General features: G+C 39.2%; 1 protein-coding gene across 7 annotated transcripts in view; it reads left to right on the forward strand.

Annotated features, from left to right (window-relative positions):
- Positions 1-21,495, forward strand: part of NRF1 (nuclear respiratory factor 1) — a 130,788-nt gene that overhangs the window by 72,354 nt on the left and 36,939 nt on the right. For all 7 annotated transcript variants that reach the window (XM_061414686.1, XM_061414685.1, XM_061414689.1 and 4 more), the window contains 4 exons: positions 12,117-12,275; positions 13,307-13,504; positions 15,227-15,328; positions 21,193-21,350. In XM_061414686.1, coding sequence (XP_061270670.1) covers positions 12,117-12,275; positions 13,307-13,504; positions 15,227-15,328; positions 21,193-21,350 — 617 coding nt within the window. The remainder of the gene's footprint in view (positions 1-12,116; positions 12,276-13,306; positions 13,505-15,226; positions 15,329-21,192; positions 21,351-21,495) is intronic.

Genomic DNA, 21,495 nt, shown 5'->3' on the forward strand with positions numbered 1-21,495 from the left:
CTTGACCAGTATTGGTGTGTCCCAGGGCTCTGTCTGTAGTTTTTCTTAAAGTAATCTCATCCTGTCAGATGGCCTTTATATCCCATCTGTGTGTGGTCTGTACTCCAGCTTATATTACTAGTAGATTTTCAGTACCAGACAGGCCCAAAACAGAACTTTAATTGCCTCCACTCCCCGCTCCAAATCTGTTCCTCCCCCTAGTACCCTCTCATCAGCTAACGGCTGCACAGTCCATCTGGTTGCTCAAGTCCCCGCATAGGAGTAATCCTTGGTTTCCTGTTTTGCCCTCACTACCCACCAACCACATTTAGTTTTTCAGCAAGTCATGTCATTTCACCTCTGAACATACTCTGAGTCTGACCATTCGTCTCGGTCCCCTTCGCCACCCTTGCCCAAACCTTTAGCTTCTTGCACGGACTCTTTCCATTGATCAGTTCTGTTAATCTCCTTTCTGTTGCAGTCCATGCTCTACAGAGACACCAGAGATTGTTTAAAAAACTTAAATCAGGTAATATCACTCTTGTGTCAGCCCTTTAATGGCTTTCCACTCTTCCTAGAATCAAATTCAGACACTGCCAAGGCCTCTGAGGCCCTATATAACCAGGCCTCTACCTCATTTCTCATTCTCCCCCTTAGTCACTGTGTTCTGGCCATGCTCGTCCTCCTTTCTGTCAAACACCCCAAACTCTTTCTTTCGCTTTTGCTATTTCCCCTACCTGAAACATTGTTCTCCCGGACTGTTGCATGATTGACCTTACCTTATTCAAAGTCTAGCTTAGATACCACCTCCTGAGACAAGCCTTTCTTGATTATCCCATCTAATGAAGCTTTCTCTTCACCACCAAGTCACAGACTAATACAGCCCCATTTTACTGTCTTTGCAAGACTTATCACTACCTGAAACTGTCTTATTTGTTAAATTTCTACTTGTGTATGATCTGTTTCTTCAGCTAGAATTGAGAGCAAGGGCTTAGTTTCTTTCCATTCTTCACCGTGGTCCAGTATAGCTGCCTGGCATCAGATAATATCTGTATTCTAAATGTGGTTGACCCTGTGTATCTGTGATTTCGGCATCTGTGGATTCAACTGGGAAAAAATTGCAGAAAGTTCCAAAGAGCAAAATTTGAATTTGCAGCACTGGCACCTGTTGACATAGCATGTACGTTGTATTAGGTATTACAGGTAATACAGAGACAGTTCAAAGTGCACAGCAGGATGTGTGTAGGTTATGTGCAGATCCTGTGCCAGTTTACGTAAGGGACTGGAGCATCCTCTAATTTTGGCTACCTATGGTGGGCTTCTGCAACCAATGCCCCGAAGATACCAAGGGACTGCTCTAGTAATAGTATCTGTTCATTAGATGACCTGAAGGTCAGAACAGAAATGAGTCCAGTATCATGGGTAACCGGATCGCGGGGCTCCTGAGTAGGCATTCATGCAGTCCAGACGTTGATGCTGCAGCTCAAGGGGTGGCGCCTGGTTTTTTTGCCCCTAAGTCTGAGCCAGTCTAAACTAGCAACTTGGTCTGAAGTAATGCAGTATTTTATAAATATAAAGCTAAATTGTAATCTTTTGATTGTTGGATTCATAGATCTTTCTGTGGATACTTGAAGCATCTCTAGATAGTGGTTCAAAGAGGAAAACATTACCTAAACTTTTTTCCTGTCACTTCATACCTGCTATTATTAATACGTTGGGCTATTCTGACTGGTTAAAGAAAACATAAGGTGAATTTTACCTGACTAATGTAAAGAATCTACTCTATCTCAGATATAAAGTACATCTAAAGCTGACTAAGCTTCTGATTAAGAGGCTTACTTAATCATTAAGAAGAAGGAATGTACCATGTTTAAGAAACTCTTCTCCTGCCATGGGAGTGTTTTGCTTCTTTGTCACATTTGGTGTGTTTAGTTGAAATAATCTGAGATTTTTATTATATTAAATCATGACTACTGATAATTAGGAAAGTTTGCTGATGATCATAGAAGTCAGAGCAAACAGTTTAATTATCATGTTGGGGGTAAAACATTTGAAACTGTTTTTTCATTTTTGTGAAATATGCATTCAGTAGAGCTTGGTGCAGTGGTGCATCCAAGGGAAGCTGGTACCAAGTCATGAGTCAGTCTCAGAAGTGCTTTGTTGGAAGCTACGTCTTCTTTATGGTTGTACATTCCCTCTGTACCCTTCTCACCACAGATGACAAGTGAAAAATAACACGTAGCAAACAAAACAAATGTGAGGAGGAGTGAGCAGAACGATGAAAAACCCAGCTCCCAGCTGAATGGAAATTTCTGAGTATTCCAATCCTGGGGGTGGCCCCCCCACAGTTGTTTTTTATTTAGTTGTATTTTATTTTGTTTTCCTCAAATAATTTCTTAATGTGAGACAAATACCTCCCTTTAAAAAAGTTTTTTTAACCTATTGATCCTAAAACTATTAAGGGTAGTAAAAGCAGAGTTTAATTTCAAACCAAACCTAGATAGGCAAGGTGATGGGAATATAAAGCATCAGCAATCGAATGTACATTGGTAAAATTTTTCCAGAGGGCAGGTTGGCAAAATTTTCAATGTGCATGTCATGCCCTCCAAATAAGCAAAGATACATGCTCATGGCATTGTTTACAAAAGGAAAATCTGAGAATAATGTGACTGAATAAATTATAGTAGTGGTGTTTACCTGGAAAGAAGAGCAGCTTAGCCCAGAAGAGACTGGAAGTGAATATGCAGTGAGATATTGGATGCTAGAAATGATGATTATCTCTCTATCACAGTAGAATAATACTGTGGTATATTAAATTAAAAACTGATTATAAAATAGCATTTCTTATGTACCGTATAATTTGAGGAGTTTAGGGCTTTATTTCTGTTTGTTTGTTTCTACTAGGGGGGCTAGATTTTTCCATTCAGGGAATACAGAATTAATGATCTCATTTGTTTAAAACATGCACACAAAACTTGAGCTTGTGTGTGTGAAATTTTAAAGGTGTATACACCAATATTAACAGTGATTATCACTGTGTGGTGGCATTATGGGTGATTTTCATTGTCTCTGTGTAATAAGCATGAATTACTTTTATAACCATAGAAACCCAAAATTGAATTTTTTAAAGTGCAAGTTTTATGATGTTTCTGCTTTGTTTTGTCCAACAATTTTTTTTTTTTTTAGTGTTCTGGTGAAGATGTCAACGGTTTTTTTTTTTTTTTTTTAATTCTCTTCTGTAGCTACTGTGTGTTGGAAGGCACAATACTAACTCTTTACAGGAGTATCTCATTTAATCCTTGCTGTCCAGTGTGAGAGTGTTTATGTATGTATATAATTTCTATTTTGTAATCAAGGAAGAAGAGCTCAGATATGATCTGTAACAATAAAGGACAAAGTGGATACCAGTTTTGGATACTAAATTAAGTTTAAGTGTATACCAATTCTAGAGACCATGATTTCCTTGAAGTGATAAAATTCCAGATTTATAAAAGTGCACTAGAATAGAGATGGACTTGGGTTAACCAGACAGCTCAACTAATCATCTTATCTGCACTGAATGCTATGGAGATGACTACTTTAGAAATATAATTCGATATACGACCGAAAATGAGTTCTGAATCATCCAAAGAGAGTAAGTTGCATTCAGTATTGTTTCAATGTTCAGTTCAGTTCAGTCGCTCAGTCGTGTCCGACTCTTTGTGACCCCATGAATTGCAGCACGCCAGGCCTCCCTGTCCATCACCAACTCCCGGAGTTCACTCAGACTCAACGTCCATCGAGTCGGTGATGCCATCCAGCCATCTCATCCTCTGTCGTCCCCTTCTCCTCCTGCCCCCAATCCCTCCCAGCATCAGAGTCTTTTCCAATGAGTCAACTCTTCGCGTGAGGTGGCCAAAGTACTGGAGTTTCAGCTTTAGCATCATTCCTTCCAAAGAAATCCCAGGGCTGATCTCCTTCAGAATGGACTGGCTGGATCTCCTTGCAGTCCAAGGAACTCTCAAGAGTCTTCTCCAACACCACAGTTCAAAAGCATCAATTCTTCGGTGCTCAGCCTTCTTCACAGTCCAACTCTCACATCCATACATGACCACTGGAAAAACCATAGCCTTGACTAGATGAACCTTTGTTGGCAAAGTAATGTCTCTGCTTTTGAATATGCTACTAGGTTGGTCATAACTTTCCTTCTGGGAGTAAGTGTCTTAATTTCATGGCTGCAGTCACCATCTGCATTGATTTTGGAGCCCAAAAAAATAAAGTCTGACACTGTTTGCACTGTTTCCCCATCTATTTCCCATGAAGTGATGGGACTAGATGCCATGATCTTCGTTTTCTGAATGTTGAGCTTTAACCCACTTTTTCACTCTCCACTTTCACTTTCATCAAGAGGCTTTTTAGTTCCTCTTCACTTTCTGCCATAAGGGTGGTGTCATCTGCATATCTGAGGTTACTGATATTTCTCCCAGCAATCTTGATTCCAGCTTGTGCTTCTTCCAGCCCAGGGTTTCTCATGATGTACTCTGCATATAAGTTAAATAAGCAGGGTGAGAATATACAGCCTTGATGTACTCCTTTTCCTATTTGGAACCAGTCTGTTGTTCCATGTCCAGTTCTAACTGTTGCTTCTTGACCTGCATACAAATTTCTCAAGAGGCAGGTCAGGTGGTCTGGTATTCCCATCTCTTTCAGAATTTTCCACAGTTTATTGTGATCCACACAGTCAAAGGCTTTGGCATAGTCAGTTAAGCAGAAATAGATGTTTTTCTGGAACTCTCTTGTGTTTCTTTATTTTGATTCTTTAAAAATTAGAAAGTTAGCATAGTTAGTTAAAGTCAGAAGATCTACTCTTTAAGTCCCAGCTCTACTGCACAGTAGCCCTGGTTCCTAGTTTCATCTAATGAAAGTGAGAAAACATGCCTTCCTACCTTATGGAGCTGGAGGTAGAAAAAATGAGATGTTACATTGAAAAGTACTTTGAAAACTAAGGAATCACACAAAGTATTACTACTAATTAGAAATGCTAGATATATATGTTACCTATATTGAATAACCTGAACATAACATTTCTCACTCATTTTTTAACTTAGAGAAACTTAATGAACTTAGAATTTTGATTTTGCTCAGCAGTGAAGTACAACAGTACAGTTCACAGGGTATTAAAGAATTGAGGCATAAAGAGAGAAAACAACCTAGGGACTGAAGCAAGCTAGTGACAAACGAATAGAACTTAGACTGGAGTCCATACTGCCAGTGCTTGCTTCTCCCTCTCTGTCTCTCCCCCGACTCCTGTTACTCTCTCTCTTCTTTTTTTGTGTAAAACTATATTGTGATCATCACTCAGATTGAGCGTTTCAGGTCATCTACACTGAACAGTTACTGTTATAAAACAATTTGATGATTTTCTCTAACAATCATCAAAATTGCCTTCTACAACAGATTGAAATTAAGATACTAATAACATAGTATCTTAAATTCTGTGTGAACTGAATGCCCTGATTCTTTTAGGAATCAGCTTATTAGTTTCGGGGTTTTTTTTATGTTTTGCTTATTTTTGGTAAAAGTATAATTCTATATGAATAAATAGATTGTTTACCTGAAAAGCTTCTGTTTTTACTGTTATAAATATATCTTGATTCTGATATTTTTATGTTTATCCGGCAAAAACCACACAGCTCTGTAGTATTTTTAGTGAAAAAATGAAAACGTGAATTTCTAGGCTCCTTTAAGAACAGTTGCTAGACTTTATCCCATTTCTGTCTGCCTCTTTGCATAAGAATTGAAGGAGGTTGAGAAAAGGCTTAGGAGAAGAAATCATTAATTTAATATAGATTCTGCAACCTTGTTTACAATGAAATAATTAAATCATCTTTTTCAGAGGTTTTGAAAGCCAGTTTAGCAAAATTTTCTAGGATATTTCACACCAGAGACCAGAGGATGGCCTAATTGTGCTTTTCAAACTTCAGTGTACAAAGAAATCACCTGAGAGTCTTGTTTGTTTAAATGTAGATTATAGATCAGGTCTGGAGTGGGACCTGAGATTCTGCTTTCTACCTTCTAGGTGATGCCAGTGCTGTTGGCTCTCAGACTGTACTTTGAGTTTAAGGACTTAAATCATTTCTTGTAGAGTCTTTAATAATTACGATTTTGCTGGTGGAAAATCAGTTATGTTCTTTACCACATTTGAGTTCTATAGGAGTCTTCTTGTTCTTGGGAGGTTGTTAATCTTTTTAGAATTTGTGTTAGAAAATATCCAGGCAAAGAATTATAGAATAAATACTTCTGGAAAGAACAGCCCAGTATTATTGGTTAAAATCCACTCCTTTTCACCTCTCCCTTTCTTCTCCTTCCTTGAACTTATTGCCCTCCTCTTACTCTCACTGGGGCAGTCTTTGTTGCTTTAATATCCCCTTGGAGTAATGATGCAACAGGATAGTAATTCTTCACCAGTTTTCAGGGGAATCTTCAGAAACATTCAGCAAAGTATGATTACTTCTTTGAAAGAAATTATTCACAGGGATTAATAGGTTTTACTCAGAAAACATTCATCAGTTATCAAGTTAGGTTTTTTTGAGTATTGCTTTGCTTTGTTTTAAAAAAGCATATATTTTCCCTTTTCTCCTCAAAGGCTAGGAAATTATGCTAAGTGAAATATGCCAAACACGAAGGACAAATATTGTGTGATTCTACTTACATGAGGTATCTAGAATGGGCAAATACATAAAGACGGAAAGTAGAATAGAGGTTACCAGGGGTTGGGGGAATAGAAATGGGATAGTATTGTTTAATGGATAGAGAGTTTCTGTTTGATGGTGAATGGGCTCTGGAAATAGCGGTGATGATTGCACAACATTGCAAATGTACTTAGTGCCACTGAACTGTATATTTTAAAATGATAAATCTCAGGTATATTTTACTACAATTTAAAAAATTTTTAAATAAGGTCGGATAAGAAGTAATTAGTTCAGTGGTCCTCAAACTTGGATGCACAGTAGAACCACAATGGGAACTTAAAATCCTAGTGCCCAGGTCATGCTCTAGACCAATTGGACCAGAATATTTGGGGATGAGATTTAGGCTTCTGCAGTGTTTAAACTCCCCAGGCAGTTCCATTGTGCAGTCAACTTTGAGAACCACTGTTATGGATCACAGGTCCTGACTGCTTCTCCTACTGTCATGTCAGAATCTCTGTGCAGAGTAGGCTTTTCTTACTGTCTAAAATGATCAAAAAGTATTGATGTATCTGATTCCATTACATATCTTGTAGATGTTAGGTAGGCAGGATGCAATCAAGAGAAAAGAAAAATAACAAAAACATTGGCTGTGTTCTTATATAGAGCACAGCCTGTTTTGAGTAGAGTAAAATAATTCAGGGTATATTCAGGAATACTAAGGGAAGGGAACATGCATTTATATTCCATATTCAGGACAGAACTAGATTAGAGAAAAATAATTGTGTACTGTATGGCAAAGAATATCTAGAGCAGATGACTGTTTCTTTCAAATTAGTGAAAAGATAATTAGAAAAATAAAGTCTTAAAAATTGTAAAGAGAAATAATCAGTACACATATAAGTCTCAGCCTCACTAGTAATGATAATGAAAATAAATCATTTCTCCCATATCCAACGAGCCAAAATAAAAAAGAATAATTAGAAAGTGTGAAGGCAGCTCAGGAGGCTACATGTGAAGTCCCGTTCTCCCCATGCTCTCGAGGCAGCTGGCAGGCAGGAGCCAGGACCTGTCTCAGCCCAGCAGCTTTGGACAGTGCACAGGTGCTGGAGCTATGCGCTTCTTCCCTTTTGGAAGCAAAACAAAGGAAAAATGTGAAAAGTGAAGGGAGGTTTTGAAATACTGGGTTTTGTTCTGCACCTTTGGTGGGAATAAGATTGACAAAATCTTTTAGGACTATAGTCACGCAGTATCTGAAAATGTTAAATGCATATACCCTTTAACCAGCAATTCTTTTCTGCTAGAGAAATACTCACAGGTGTGCTCAAAGAAGCATGTCCAGGCAACTTTGTGTTGTGTTAGTGTTAGTCACTCAGTCATGTCTGACTCTTTGCAACCCCAATGGACTGCAGCCCACCAGGCTCCTCTGTCCATGAGATTTTCCAGGCAAGGATACTGGAGTGGGTTGCCATTTCCTTCTCCAGGGGATCTTCCCAACCCAGGGATCGAACCAGGGTCTCCTGCACTGCAGGCAGATTCTTTACTGACTGAGCTACAACCTAAATGTTTATCAATAGGAAAATGGTTAAGTAAATTGGAAAAAATCTGTCCTATGGATACTAGGCAACTACTTTTTTTTGAAAATGAGCTTATTCTAGTTGTACCGCCACAAGCAGATCTCTATGGCAAAATGTTGAGTAGAAAAAGTGAATTATACTAACATATGTGTTTTTTTCATCATATAAAACTGTGCCTTTCCAGCATATATCTGTGCAAATGCATAGAATTTGACCTGTAAGAAAGGATGTTCATCAAATTAATGTCTCTGGACAGGTAACTAGATTAGGGAAGGGTGGATCAAGAAGAGGGTTTTGACCTTATCTTATCCGTGTTATTTAGATTTTTATACAGAAGAGCACAGTTAGGATAAGGTAGCAGAAACTGACCAGTCTGAGACTCCTTCAAAGAGAAGGTAGAATTTTAAGAATGTTTTGATTAATGGGAGAGAGACAGTGTAATGGATTGATGTTGTATGGAGACAGAGGCAGAAGTGTTGGCTTGAGAGAGGAATGTCTTCATTGGCTGTCCCTTGAATTCTGCGATTTTATCTTTCCTTCCAAACTTGTTCTTCCTGTGTTTCCATGAAAGTGTGTTTTATGGGAAAATGAGATGAAGAGAAACCAGTGTTTCTGCTGGCCCTCCTGGGGAATGTGGGGATGTAGGATTGGTGTTTCTAGTAGGGAAAACCACTTTCATTACCTCTGTGAACAGAGGTCAGGGGTACAAATAATTCCCAATAATGAGCAAAAAAATCATTTTGCTTTTATTTTCTAATGCCCTTTAAATATCCATCTGAGTATGATAGGGACTGTCAACTGGAAGTTCACAATTTTAAATTAAAATAATGAAGCCACAGTCTGAAAGTTCTTCAGTTTTCCTTCTCTGCTCTGTTGGCTGTTTTCCTGTTTGATGTAGAAAACATTATCTTTTAATGTGGCTTGATTTTAGCTGTTCTCTCTTGAAATATGTTGCATATTCTCCAAACTCTTCAGTAGATATGGGGTTGGCAAACATTTTATTTTGAAAGGCCTTTTCTTGGTAACTGAACCTAAGTGGACACCTGAAGCCTCAAAATTCTTCATCTCGGGTACATGCAGAGCAAAGAGAGAGGGAATGAGAAGAGTAGTTGGGAATATATAAGGCTGATGTATTGTTGGACCACAAAGAGTGGCTGAATTTACAAGTGGAAAATTTATAGCATAAGAAGAAGTATTGTTTCATTTTGGCCAGATTAAAACTTTAAGAGTTAGAAAAATCTTCTTAAAAACTACCTGTGGTTTCTATATAATCTTTATTTTTGATTGCCACTGGCACAAATTTAACATATTTTTTCTTTGCTGAATGTGCCCTGGAAGGAGTGGTGTTTTCTATTCTCTGCTGATTTGAGGTGGGCTTACTAACCAAGCTGGACACTTGAAGCCCATCTTGAGCCCTAAATCAGAATGAGAGGCCAGGAAAGCTTGTTGCAGCCCAATTAAAGGACAGCCGGAGAGGATAGGCTTTACCTTTGCTCATCCTGTTGATTGTCTCCCCAGCGGATTAAAGACAAACCTTCCTTAACAAGCACATTGAGTAGCTTGGGTTTCCAAAACTCTCCAGGACCAGTAATTAATCCAACTGGTAATGAGAGCACAGTGTTGAATTCTGGAAAGAAATCATTTAACTCTTTCTATACTAGATAGCTCATTTCCCTTTATTAATATCCCTTTGTGAACACTCATTATGTGGAACAGTATAAAAATAGTGTGGTGGAAAATTGCCTTTATCACGTTATCTCTGTGCATTTAAATGCAAAAATTGTCCTTCATCCCTAAACTGTACATACTTGTAAAGTTAACTTTTCTGGTAGAAAGTGCTTTTTGCCTTTTATTTTGATATAGAGGCAAATTTTGTACAGTTGATGGTACTTTAAAAAGTTAAGATCTGGCTCTGTATTGAAATTTGTTAATTTCACTCTGGGTCCATTTTTTAACTTAATGGGATTTTCTTTTTTTTTGTCTGTGGAAGTCACCTTTCCTTTGTGCTGCTTCTGTTTCTGCTGCCTCTCATTAGCCTCTACTATCTTCTTCCTAGGGCTTTGAAATATTTCCCATCTAGAAGTTCTAGCAAATAAAACATCTTTTCAGACTTTTATGAAAACTTTGTTTTTTTGTTAATTTAGAGATATTTGGCCTTCTTGTTTCATTATCTCCTCATTCTATGGATATAAAGAACTCTCCTTTTGAAGACTGTTAATGGAATTAAAAGAAAGGGGAGACGTAAAAATTTGTGATACGAGTCTATTTTGTTTACGCATCTGAGAAAGCTATTGTTTTTCTGTATGAAGAAATGTAAATATTGTGAGGATTGAAACTTTTCCTTCTCTATATAACTGAGGCTAGAAAAAGACACACTCCTAGGAAGCCAGGATAAAGGGAAAAATGACTTTGAGATGCACTTTCTTAAAATAACTGAAGAAGTGACCTCATGAGCCAGCTGATAGCCTGGGTTTGCAAATGGATACATTTCTATTAGCCTGCTGCTTGATGCCACAGAGCCAAATATATAACAGAGTGTATTATATCATATCCTGCAGGCTGGAGACTGTCTGGGAGACAAGGGGGGCTTAGAAAGAGAGGTGAAATAGCAGGCTTGGGACACGAATTAGCAATGTAAATACTGTCAACCAAAACTTTTTATTAGTTGAACATTACCGATTTGGGTTTGTGATTCCATATTTTTCTATCATCTTTCAATTAAATAATATTTAAATGAGAAAGCTTGATATTTAAGTAGGTTCTTCAATACAAGGGTTGCTGTACTCATTCTCTCAATAAGACTTAAGTATTCCCATTTCTGTTTTTTTTCTTTCTCTACAAGCTACAAGTCCATGTCCTTGGGTCTGACTCATGCTAAAATTGTTCTCATTTTGGTCATAAGAGGCAATGTAAGTGTGTCCTTAGATGGAAGATGTTGCTTATGTCTGGAGTACTGTAGACCCTCAGGTTCAGAGGAAAGCAGGAGGTCTGAGGGGGAAGACTGTAACTTGATAAACTGATTCTCTTGCCAAAAATCATTGTTAGCAATTAAGAATATTCACAAAGTAGCCTCCCCTTCTCCCCCAGCATACAAGCCCATCGTGGTAACCATGCCAGAAAACAAAGAATGGTAGTTGTCTCTGTGGTTAACTGTTTGGTCTGGATTTGATTTGTAAAATAATTTGGGTGAAATCCATAATATGTTTAAGGTCAACACAGGTGTCATTATGTTTATCTATATGTCAGACTCATAGACATTGGACTACCTTACTAAAAACTTTGTAGAAGAGTTTTAGAGTTATTTTCCCTTTTTATTAAGTAAATCCCATTTTTTTCCATATATTTTCATATAGTCAGTCATGTTACTGAATTCTCTTATTGTTTATAGTGGTTTTTCATTTTATTCTCTAGAGATTTCCAGATACACAATCATACTATTTACAAATAACAGTGATTTTCATCTGTTCCTCACCTCTTAGTTCTCTCATCTTATTGTTCTGATTACTATCTCCAGAACAACACATTTGTTTTTTTTCTGAAAACATGTTGACTTTGTTTGACACCTTATATGCATAGATGTTCTAGAAGGGAGATGAGCTATAGCATCAATAGAACCTTAGGGGGTAGAAATCAAACACAGGACTAGATATTCTTATAGGAACAAGTCTATGACATGCAGCTTAAGGTGCACTTTATCAACGTACGTATAATTCTCTATCACTCATGGAGCTCTAGTAACCTGTGGGAAGCAGTCAGTTCTAACATCACATTTTGGAACTCTCTAGGACCCTCCAGGAAGGCTCTTTATTTTATAATCTTAGAATTTGTGGGAGACACAAACACATCCCAGATGAATTTTATGACTGCTGATGACTGTGCTCTTGTTTTCCAGGCCCAGCTTCGGGCATTTATCCCAGAGATGCTGAAGTACTCTACAGGTCGGGGGAAACCAGGCTGGGGCAAAGAAAGCTGCAAGCCCATATGGTGGCCTGAAGATATCCCATGGGCAAACGTTCGGAGTGATGTGCGCACGGAAGAGCAGAAGCAAAGGGTGAGGTTTCTCTAGCCTGAGTTTCCTATTGCTTTTTTATTCTGAATCAACCAGCTCATTTTTGTTGTTCTACTTCTTAGGCTATAAAAAGTCTAAAAATATGTGTAGTAGTCAAACCTATCCTCGAAAAGAAGTTTGATATCCACTGATTCCCGTTTATCAGTCCATCACCATAAAGACTTGGGATAGGTCTATTAATTTATATTCCTCTCTGCAGTTGCCTTTTGGACTATTGTAATTTTATAAGGTGCTTGGAAAACTAAAGAAACTCGAAGTAAAAGTATTAACCACTTTGCATATTAAGTCGCTTCAGTTGTGTGCAACTCTTTGCGACCTTATGGATGGAGCCCTCCAAGCTCTTCTGTTCATGGGTTTCTCCAGGCAAGAATACTGGAGTGGGTGGCCATGCCCTCCTCCAGGGGATCTTCCCGACCCAGGGATTGAACCCATGTCTCTTAAGTCTCCCGCATTGACAGGCAGCTTCTTTGCCACTAGTGCTACCTGGAAAGCCCCATTAATCACTTTGAAGACTCAGAAATGTCCTTATTTCTGGTTAGCAAGAATCACTGTTGAAAATACATATAGAGGGATGTGAAACTAGTCAAGTCTGATGATAATGAAACATTTTAAAAAAGAAGAAAGACTAAACCAGATATCCTCCCTTACTTGTTCTGCATATTTGTTTTTTGGTTAGCTTTTAAATTTTACTAAGAATCTCATATAAAATTCTTGACAAAAGAGTAACCTTCTTTTATGAGAGGTTTACGAGTTGACCTCAGGTTAGAGTAGGGTATAAAACCCAAAAGCTAATCCAGACCTTGATCAGGAAGGAAACCAGTGTGAAATCTCTGGTACTTGGTGCTGAATTTCCCTGTGTTCAAAAGGGTCTGTGAGAAGTATCCTGAAGAGAGTTACCCCATCCCAGTTTGATTTGGTTTGTTTGATAACTAACCAGCTGCTTATTCCCCAGTGGAACTAAATAACCAGCGTTTTTTGTGACTTTATGTGCTTTTCTGGTCTTTTGATGACAGGTTTCATGGACCCAAGCACTACGGACCATAGTTAAAAACTGTTATAAACAGCATGGGCGGGAGGACCTTTTGTATGCTTTTGAAGATCAACAAACACAAACACAGGCCACAACCACACACAGTATAGCCCACCTGGTACCATCACAGACTGTAGTCCAGACTTTTAGTAACCCTGATGGCACTGTCTCGCTTATCCAGGTGAGTAAACCTTATGGTGAGTAAATCAGATTGTGATTTCTGAAGCAGGTCAGACTAGAGAGTTTTATTTACATAAATTCTTATATGAACTTTATACAGCTCCCTAAGATTTTACTACCTGAACTTGATTTTTTAAATAATATTTTAAATTGCTTGTATTTTGCTAAATACAGAGCTATAGATAGCTTTTCTGTGTATTTCCAAATCAAAGCTCTGTTAAAAAAAAAAAAAAGGTTTTCATTTTTTGTTATTTTACTCTGTTAGTGGCCAGGAAATAGTCCTTCTGAATTAACCTCTTCTGTGGTAAAACACAATTTGTTGGTAGATCAGTTCAGTTCAGTTCAGTCGCTCTGTCGTGTCCGACTCTGCGACCCCATGAACCGCAGCATTCCAGGCCTCCCTGTCCATCACCAACTCCCGGAGTCCACCCAAACCCATGTCCACTGAGTTGGTGATGCCATTCAACCATCTCATCCTCTGTCATCCCCTTCTCCTCCTGCCCTCAATCTTTCCCAGCATCAGGGTCTTTTTAAATCAGTCAGCTCTTCACATCAGGTGGCCAAAGATGGAGTTTCAGCTTCAACATCAGTCCTTCCAATGAATATTCAGGACTGATTTCCTTTAGGATGGACTGGTTGGATCTCCTTGCAGTCCAAGGGACTCTTCAAGAGACTTCTCCAACACCGCAGTTCAAAAGCATCAATTCTTTCTTTATAGGCACTCAGCTTTCTTTATAGTCCAACTCTCACATCCATACATGACCACTGGAAAAACCATAGCCTTGACTAGATGGACCTTTATTGGCAAAGTAATGTCTCTGTTTTTCAGTAGGCTTTCTAGGTTTGTCACAACTTTCCTTCCAAAGAGTAAGCGTCTTTTAATTTCATGGCTGCAATCACCATCTGCAGTGATTTTGGAGCCCCCCAAAATAAAGTCAGCCACTGTTTCCACTGTTTCCCCATCTATTTGCCATGAAGTGATGGGACCGGATGCCATGATCTTAGTTTTCTGAATGTTGAGTTTTAAGCCAACTTTTTCACTCTCCTCTTTTACCTTCATCAAGAGGCTCTTTAGTTCTTCTTCACTTTCTGCCATGAGGGTAGTATCATCTGCATATCTGAGGTTATTGATATTTCTCCTGGCAATCTTGATTCCCTCCTGTGCTTCCTCCAGCCCAGCGTTTCTCATGATGTAGTCTGCATGTAAGTTAAATAAGCAGGGTGACAACATACAGCCTTGATGTACTCCTTTTCCTATTTGGAACCAGTCTGTTGTTCCATGTCCAGTTCTAACTGTTGCTTCCTGACCTACATATAGGTTTCTCAAGAGGCAGATCAGGGGGTCTGGTATCCCCATCTCTTTCAGAATTTTCCACAGTTTATTGTGATCCACACAGTCAAAGGCTTTGGCATAGTCAATAAAGCAGAAACAGATAGGGAACCTCTAAAATTCAGATTGGGGTGAGAAGAGAAAGTTGGTTAGCTAACATAAGGCACCAGTGATGAAACATAATGGCTTCTAATATTGACTTATTTGATTGAAGTAAAACTCTGAAGCTCATGTTAGTGTCTGATGTATTATTTTAATCATTGATTTCATATTTCAATGCATATTAATCATTACCTCTGCTGAATTTGGGATTGAATGAATCTTTACTTCTGAGCAAAGGAGAGGTTGAAGAAATCATTAATCGACACTTATTACTTCAATTTTTTTGTTTAGGTTGGTACAGGGGCAACAGTAGCCACATTGGCTGATGCTTCAGAATTGCCAACCACAGTCACTGTCGCCCAGGTGAATTATTCGGCGGTGGCTGATGGAGAGGTAAGAAAGAGGATTCGGTCTGTTTTCACTTGATGCTTGAATGTATAGGTGGAAGAGAAGGGAGGGGCCAGAATATGAAGAGACTGTAAGTAGCCTAGACATCTATAGCATTGTCTTATATAAACCTTCTAAAAATATCATTCCATGCCAGTTTTGCAAATAGCATACTCAGTGTATGACAGTTGAAATTAATGGATCTTTATGATTCAGACGTAACTGTCAGGAACTTAAAATTTTACATTTGCAACATAGCATTTTATATCCATTAAATACTTTTATGCTGTGAATCCCAAAGAATTTAATCTTTAGACTTTATTTTTTAAAATTAGATCATTAAAACAAGCTGACTAAAACATTCTTTGAAGGGATATATATATGTATATATATTTGTAAATCAGTAGACATGATTTATTGCATTGTAAATGAGCCTTTGAAAATACTTCACAGGAAAATCCTTCCTTGGGAATTCCCAGGCAGTCCAGTGGTCAGGACTCGGCACTTTCACAGCATGGTCCAAGTTCAGGCCCTGGTTGAAGAAGTAATATCCCACAAGCTGTGTGACACAGTCAAGAAAACCCTCAAAGAAGCAAAAATAAAAAAAGCAAGAAAATTCTTCCATATCAAAACTGATCTAATTATGAGATATAAACTTAAAGGTAGTTAACCTTTATTGAGCACTCAGTCAACTAAGCACTTCTCAGCTCTAGAAGTATAGGTTCTGTTATCATCTTCGCTTTTTACACGATAAAAAGGGGAAAGGTTAGTGACTTGTCTAAAGGTACAGAGTAACCTAAGTGTGCAAGCTGGGTAACACATTTAGAAAAATGTTGTCTAAGCTCTGAGCCATCAGTGAAGTTCAGGAAAGGGTTTGTTAAGTGACTGTAGGCTTTTCCCCTAAAGGTTGTACTCCTGAAGTTTGAAAACTAGCCAACAGATGTCAAAGAGCCATTTCAGAAATGAAACTAAAAATACCATCTCCTCTTTGCTCAAAACCATAGACTGAGAACATCACAAAATCACTATAATTTGTGCATCTCAGGAAAGATAAAGAACTGCTGCATTTCATGGCTGGTGAGGTGAAGAGAATTACAGCAGGCTCCCGCCAGCCAGTGTGTGGTGAGCCCCTGCCATGCTGCAGTTCAGGTGTTAGATGTATGGAGCTGAATTACACAGGAACCCTGCTCTCAGAGAGGGGTCTGTGTGAATGAACTGTAGTCCTCGCTGTAAGAGATGCTACAAAGTGGTACCTTCAGGATAGAATGTTTCTGGTAACCGAGACTGGGAGGATTTGGGGCAGGAGATGGCCTTTGGTTTCCCAGTATAGAAAGGTAAAAGTCAACAGGAAATTGACTTATCAATTTCCATATGATATGGAAGAATGGACTAGCTGAGGGGGAAAGTTGTCAGTCCCCAAACACTAAGACTAAAGGACAGACACTCCCTGAAGTGTGAAGGAGGTAGTGAAGACACAGGTTGGTACGTCTGTGGGATTGGTTACTTTTTGAAGTTATTTACCACATCTCCCGGAAAAGGCAATGGCAACCCACTCCAGTACTCTTGCCTGGAAAATCCCACGGATGGAGGAATCTGGTAGGCTGCAGTCCATGGGGTCGCTCAGGGTTGGACACGACTGGGCAACTTCACTTTCACTTTAATGCATTGCAGGAGGAAATGGCAACCCACTCCAGTTCTTGCATGGAGAATCCCAGGGACGGTGGGGCCTGGTGGGCTGCCGTCTATGGGGTCGCACAGAGTCGGACACGACTGAAGCGACTTAGCAGCAGCAGTAGCAGCAACCATATCTCCCTACTGAACGTTTCCTAGGTTTAAAGAAAGTAACTTTGAGTTTCTATTTAAAGAAAGTAACTTTGAGTTTCCTAAACACTTCTCTAGAGATGAGTTTTTTGAAACCTGTTTTATAAAATAACTACACGTAATCAACACTTTCAAAAGTTCATGGAAAATATGAAGGAAAAAACATCTTAGTCATGTGTCTGTGGCTTTTCTAACAGACTAACATCATTTTAAGTCATTTTTATGGAAGTGTGTGAATGACATACACAAATAACCTGTTGGTAAATATCCAAATTCAGTCAGATTTTAAAAATTCTCACCCTTCCTATATTTCCAATAAAACAAAAAGCATATGAAGAAAAGAAGCATATATTGTCTCAAAAAGTGGCAAAATGTTTTAGATTTTATGGTTCGCTTCTGTTTGCCTTCTGATTTCTCTTAGATGTTGACATGATTGTTAAGCATCTTAGTTTTGAGCCATGAGTGCTGTGATTAGTCAGACTATCTCACAGGCTTGGAAAGGTAAGACCACATGAAGCCAACAAAGCATTGCATCAGATGACTCAGGAGAAACATCCTTCTGCCTGTATTTAGCATAGTTTCTTCCCAGGAACAGAAAGTACTTTACAGAAATAGACAGTACTTATACTTTTAGAAGTTGTATGGTCATTGTGTTATCCTAGCCTTGCCAGTAAGAGCTCTTAGATTAAATCATACTGCATTCAACATCCAGTTAGTTGCATCACTATGATATCTGATAATAGTGGTACACATGATTCCGTTGAAGAAGCAGCAGAAGAGCTGAACTATGGACACATTAGAGATGTGAACTTTAAACTGAACCATCAACACATGTTAACAGTTTTGAAGTTGCATAGCTTATTTTAGGTGGGCTTTTTATGAATATCAATTTATTTGAAGTATGGGCACACTGAAGAACAAGCAGGGAAATATGAATAATGGAACATGTTCTTCATCTGGCCGTTAAGTAAATGCTTTCTGAGTTCTGTGCCAGGCACTATATATACTAGAAGTGAGCAACTTCACTCTCACTTTTCACTTTCATGCATTGGAGAAGGAAATGGCAACCCTCTCCAGTGTTCTTGCCTGGAGAATCCCAGGAACGGGGGAGCCTGGTGGGCTGCCGTCTGTGGGGTTGCACAGAGTCGGACCCGACTGAAGCGACTTAGCAGCAGCAGCAGCAGAGGAAAATAAAGACCTTCCTTGCTCTTAAAGAGCCCACAGGTAGCTGGTAGAGAAAAACACATCAGAGAAAATGGCAATGAGATAAGGATCTAGTAGAAGCCAGCCGAGGATGTGGTGGGACACAAGATGAGAGGTCCTGAGCCTTGGGCTGGCTGTAGGGAGTTGTCTTCAAGCGGAGCTGTCCCAGCTCTCATCTCACCTGGTCTCAGATTGGAGGGGTAAATAGGAAGCAACGGCAGGAAGGACGGGAGCTGTGTTCCTGTCAAAGGGAGCAGCACACGCAGCACATCACAGTGTGACAGTGGGGGAGAGCCACAGGTGGTTCATGGTGGCCAGAGCGACAAGGTCGCCACGGTTTGAAAGGCCTCACTGTAGTGGCTCTGTCTCAGAAAAGCACAGAAGCTGACCATACGTCCTCTGAATATCTTTCCCTTCTAGAGTGTGTGGCCCTTTCTCTGGGACATGGTGACGCCCAGGCATAGATAACCATAGAGTGGTTCCCAAAAGATGGCAAGGGAGTCAGCAAGAGCCCAAGCAAGCACAACCAAAGCACTGAGACTCAAGAATAGGAAATTCCAGAGAAACGTTAACACCTAAGCTGGTTGATGTATTGCCTATCAATACTCTGAATAAAAATCTCTTCATGTACTTCTTATTCCTACTTCTTCTCCACCCTTCACCACAATCCATTAATCTTCTGTGCCATAAATTCAGCTTCCTTAACGTATACTGTATATGGCAACATTCTAATACCATTTCCACTACAAATAATAGCTGTAACTAAATGCATGTGTATGAAGTTGCTGCTGCGAGTTGAGCCTGAGTACTTGGGAGAGCTGCACAGGGCCACACTCTGCAGCAGGGTGGGCAGAAGTATAGTGGGGCAGATCTGGAAAGAGGAAATGCTACAGGGCTGGCCAGCTTCAGCTGATTTTCAGAATAGAATCATCGGCCATCTAGAAATTGGGAATGTAATTCATCATCTCAAATGATGTTGTTTTCTGTGATGCTCATTGGGGTAATAAGATCAAAGCGATAATATCTTAAGCAGCAAGAGTTTTGTGAATTCCTGAGTGGGCACCTTTGCAGCTTTAAAGGAAAGAAGTAGGATGTCTCTGGCTCTTAGAGCATGGAAGGCTTGCAGCCACAACCCACTGCCCATAAGAACTCAGGGCACATACTAAGGTAGCTCAGAGGGGTGTCTCATTCTCTGGGGGGCCTTTGACAAACATTTGGAGAAGCACTGTGATAATCAAAGTATAGCAATAGAACCAAAGAGGGAGGCATTTTAAGGATCTGTTCTCTTAGAGCTTGTGATACTTTCTTTGGGACACAGTAATGTCCCAGCACAAGTGAACTAGCACTGGGCCCCCGTGGGAGCTCCAGTAAGAACAGCTAGCATCCTAAGACCTGAATCTGTAGAAATACTATACCTGAGCTGCTTGGCTTATCACCTGCCATGTTTTAGAACTGAAATGGCTTTCATTGCCCCTGCTGCTTTTGGGTTTTGGTGGTGGTGGATGGGAGAGATACTCAACAGTATTTATTGAACAAAATGGACTGAAGTAGCTAGATTCAGGTATCCAGAACTGGGGAATGGGGGGATGGAATCTCTTAATGCAAAGCATTATACTGAAATCAGTCATTGTCAGCCAGATACACCCCTATGCCCATCAGAGAGGACATTTGGCAGTGTCTGGAGATATTTTTGATTCTCATGACTGGGGAGGATGCTGTTAAACTTCCTACAATGCACAGGACAGAACTCAAAGAATTGTTTAACCTAAAATGTCAATAGTGCCAAGGCTGAGAAACCCTGTGCTAGATCTAAAAAAGCTGAATTTTGATCTACTCGAATAACCAGATAGTATGGTTTTTTGTTTTGTTTTGTTGGTTGTTTTGTTTCTTCATAATTCCTCACCAGTAAAAAAAAAAACAGTTTTTGCTACATTAAAAAAATTTATTTATTAAATTTGGCAGTTTCCATCAAAAATAAAAATAAGTAATTTTGATATATAATTCTACCTCTAGGAATTTACTGAATAAGTAGACTCACATAAACTATACAAAGTACTATATATCATCCAGTACTGTTTGTAATAGCAAAGCATTGGAAGCTACTTAAATGCCCTTTAAAAAAATGACTGGTTAAATAAATCATGTGTATCTATGTAATGCTATGCAGCCATTATTATGAATCATGAACGTATGAAGTAGTTTGATACATTCCAAGTTAGAATCATTTCAGAGCTGTATTGTTTGTGAAAAAAGCAGGGTATAAGAATATATGTAGCATATGCTGCAGTTTTTCTTCAGAGTGTGTGTGTGTGTCTAAATACGCTCATATATCAGAGAATATCCCTGCAGAGAAATGCAGGAGAAATGGAGAAACAGGTGATGGTAGTGGCCTTTGGCAAAGAGTCTGGAATACTGGCACTGTATCCCCTTTGGTACAGGTTGAATGTTTTTTTAGAAGTATACTTATGGTTTGTTCAAAAACTCAGATATTTTGAAAATTATTTGAAAGGATACAGTGGAAAATCTTGCTTTCTGTTTTCTATCCAACCTATTCCCACATCTCCACACACGCTAAGGAAAATATTTTCATTGGTTTCTTTTGTGTCCTTCCAGAATTTCTTTGTGCAAACGTAAGCAAATTCAAATATATATTCTAATACCTCCTTTTTAACCCAAAAAATATCATGCTAAAAACCCTGTCCTATACATTGTAAGTCATGTTAATTTATAGTTTGTATGTATTTGGCTGAGCACATGGCAATTTTTTAGAAATATGACTTTTGAAATCATAATCCCCATCCTCTTGTGACTGATTTTTTTAACTAGCCTGTCCTTTTCTGCCTCAGGTGGAACAAAACTGGGCCACGTTACAGGGGGGTGAGATGACCATCCAGACAACGCAAGCGTCAGAGGCCACCCAGGCGGTAGCATCATTGGCAGAGGCCGCAGTTGCAGCTTCTCAGGAGATGCAACAGGGAGCTACGGTCACCATGGCACTCAACAGGTGGAGGCAGGGGTGGGCAATAAAAGAGGAGGGTGACTCTGTCCCTGTATACAGATGTAAAGAGAAACGTCGTACCTCACTTTGTCACAACTGGCATTTGAAACTTAATACTCTTAACCCATAAGATATTGTAAAGTTGTCTTGT

This window comes from Bos javanicus, chromosome 4 (genome assembly GCF_032452875.1).
Source record: "Bos javanicus breed banteng chromosome 4, ARS-OSU_banteng_1.0, whole genome shotgun sequence".
NCBI classification, from domain to species: Eukaryota; Metazoa; Chordata; class Mammalia; order Artiodactyla; family Bovidae; genus Bos; species Bos javanicus.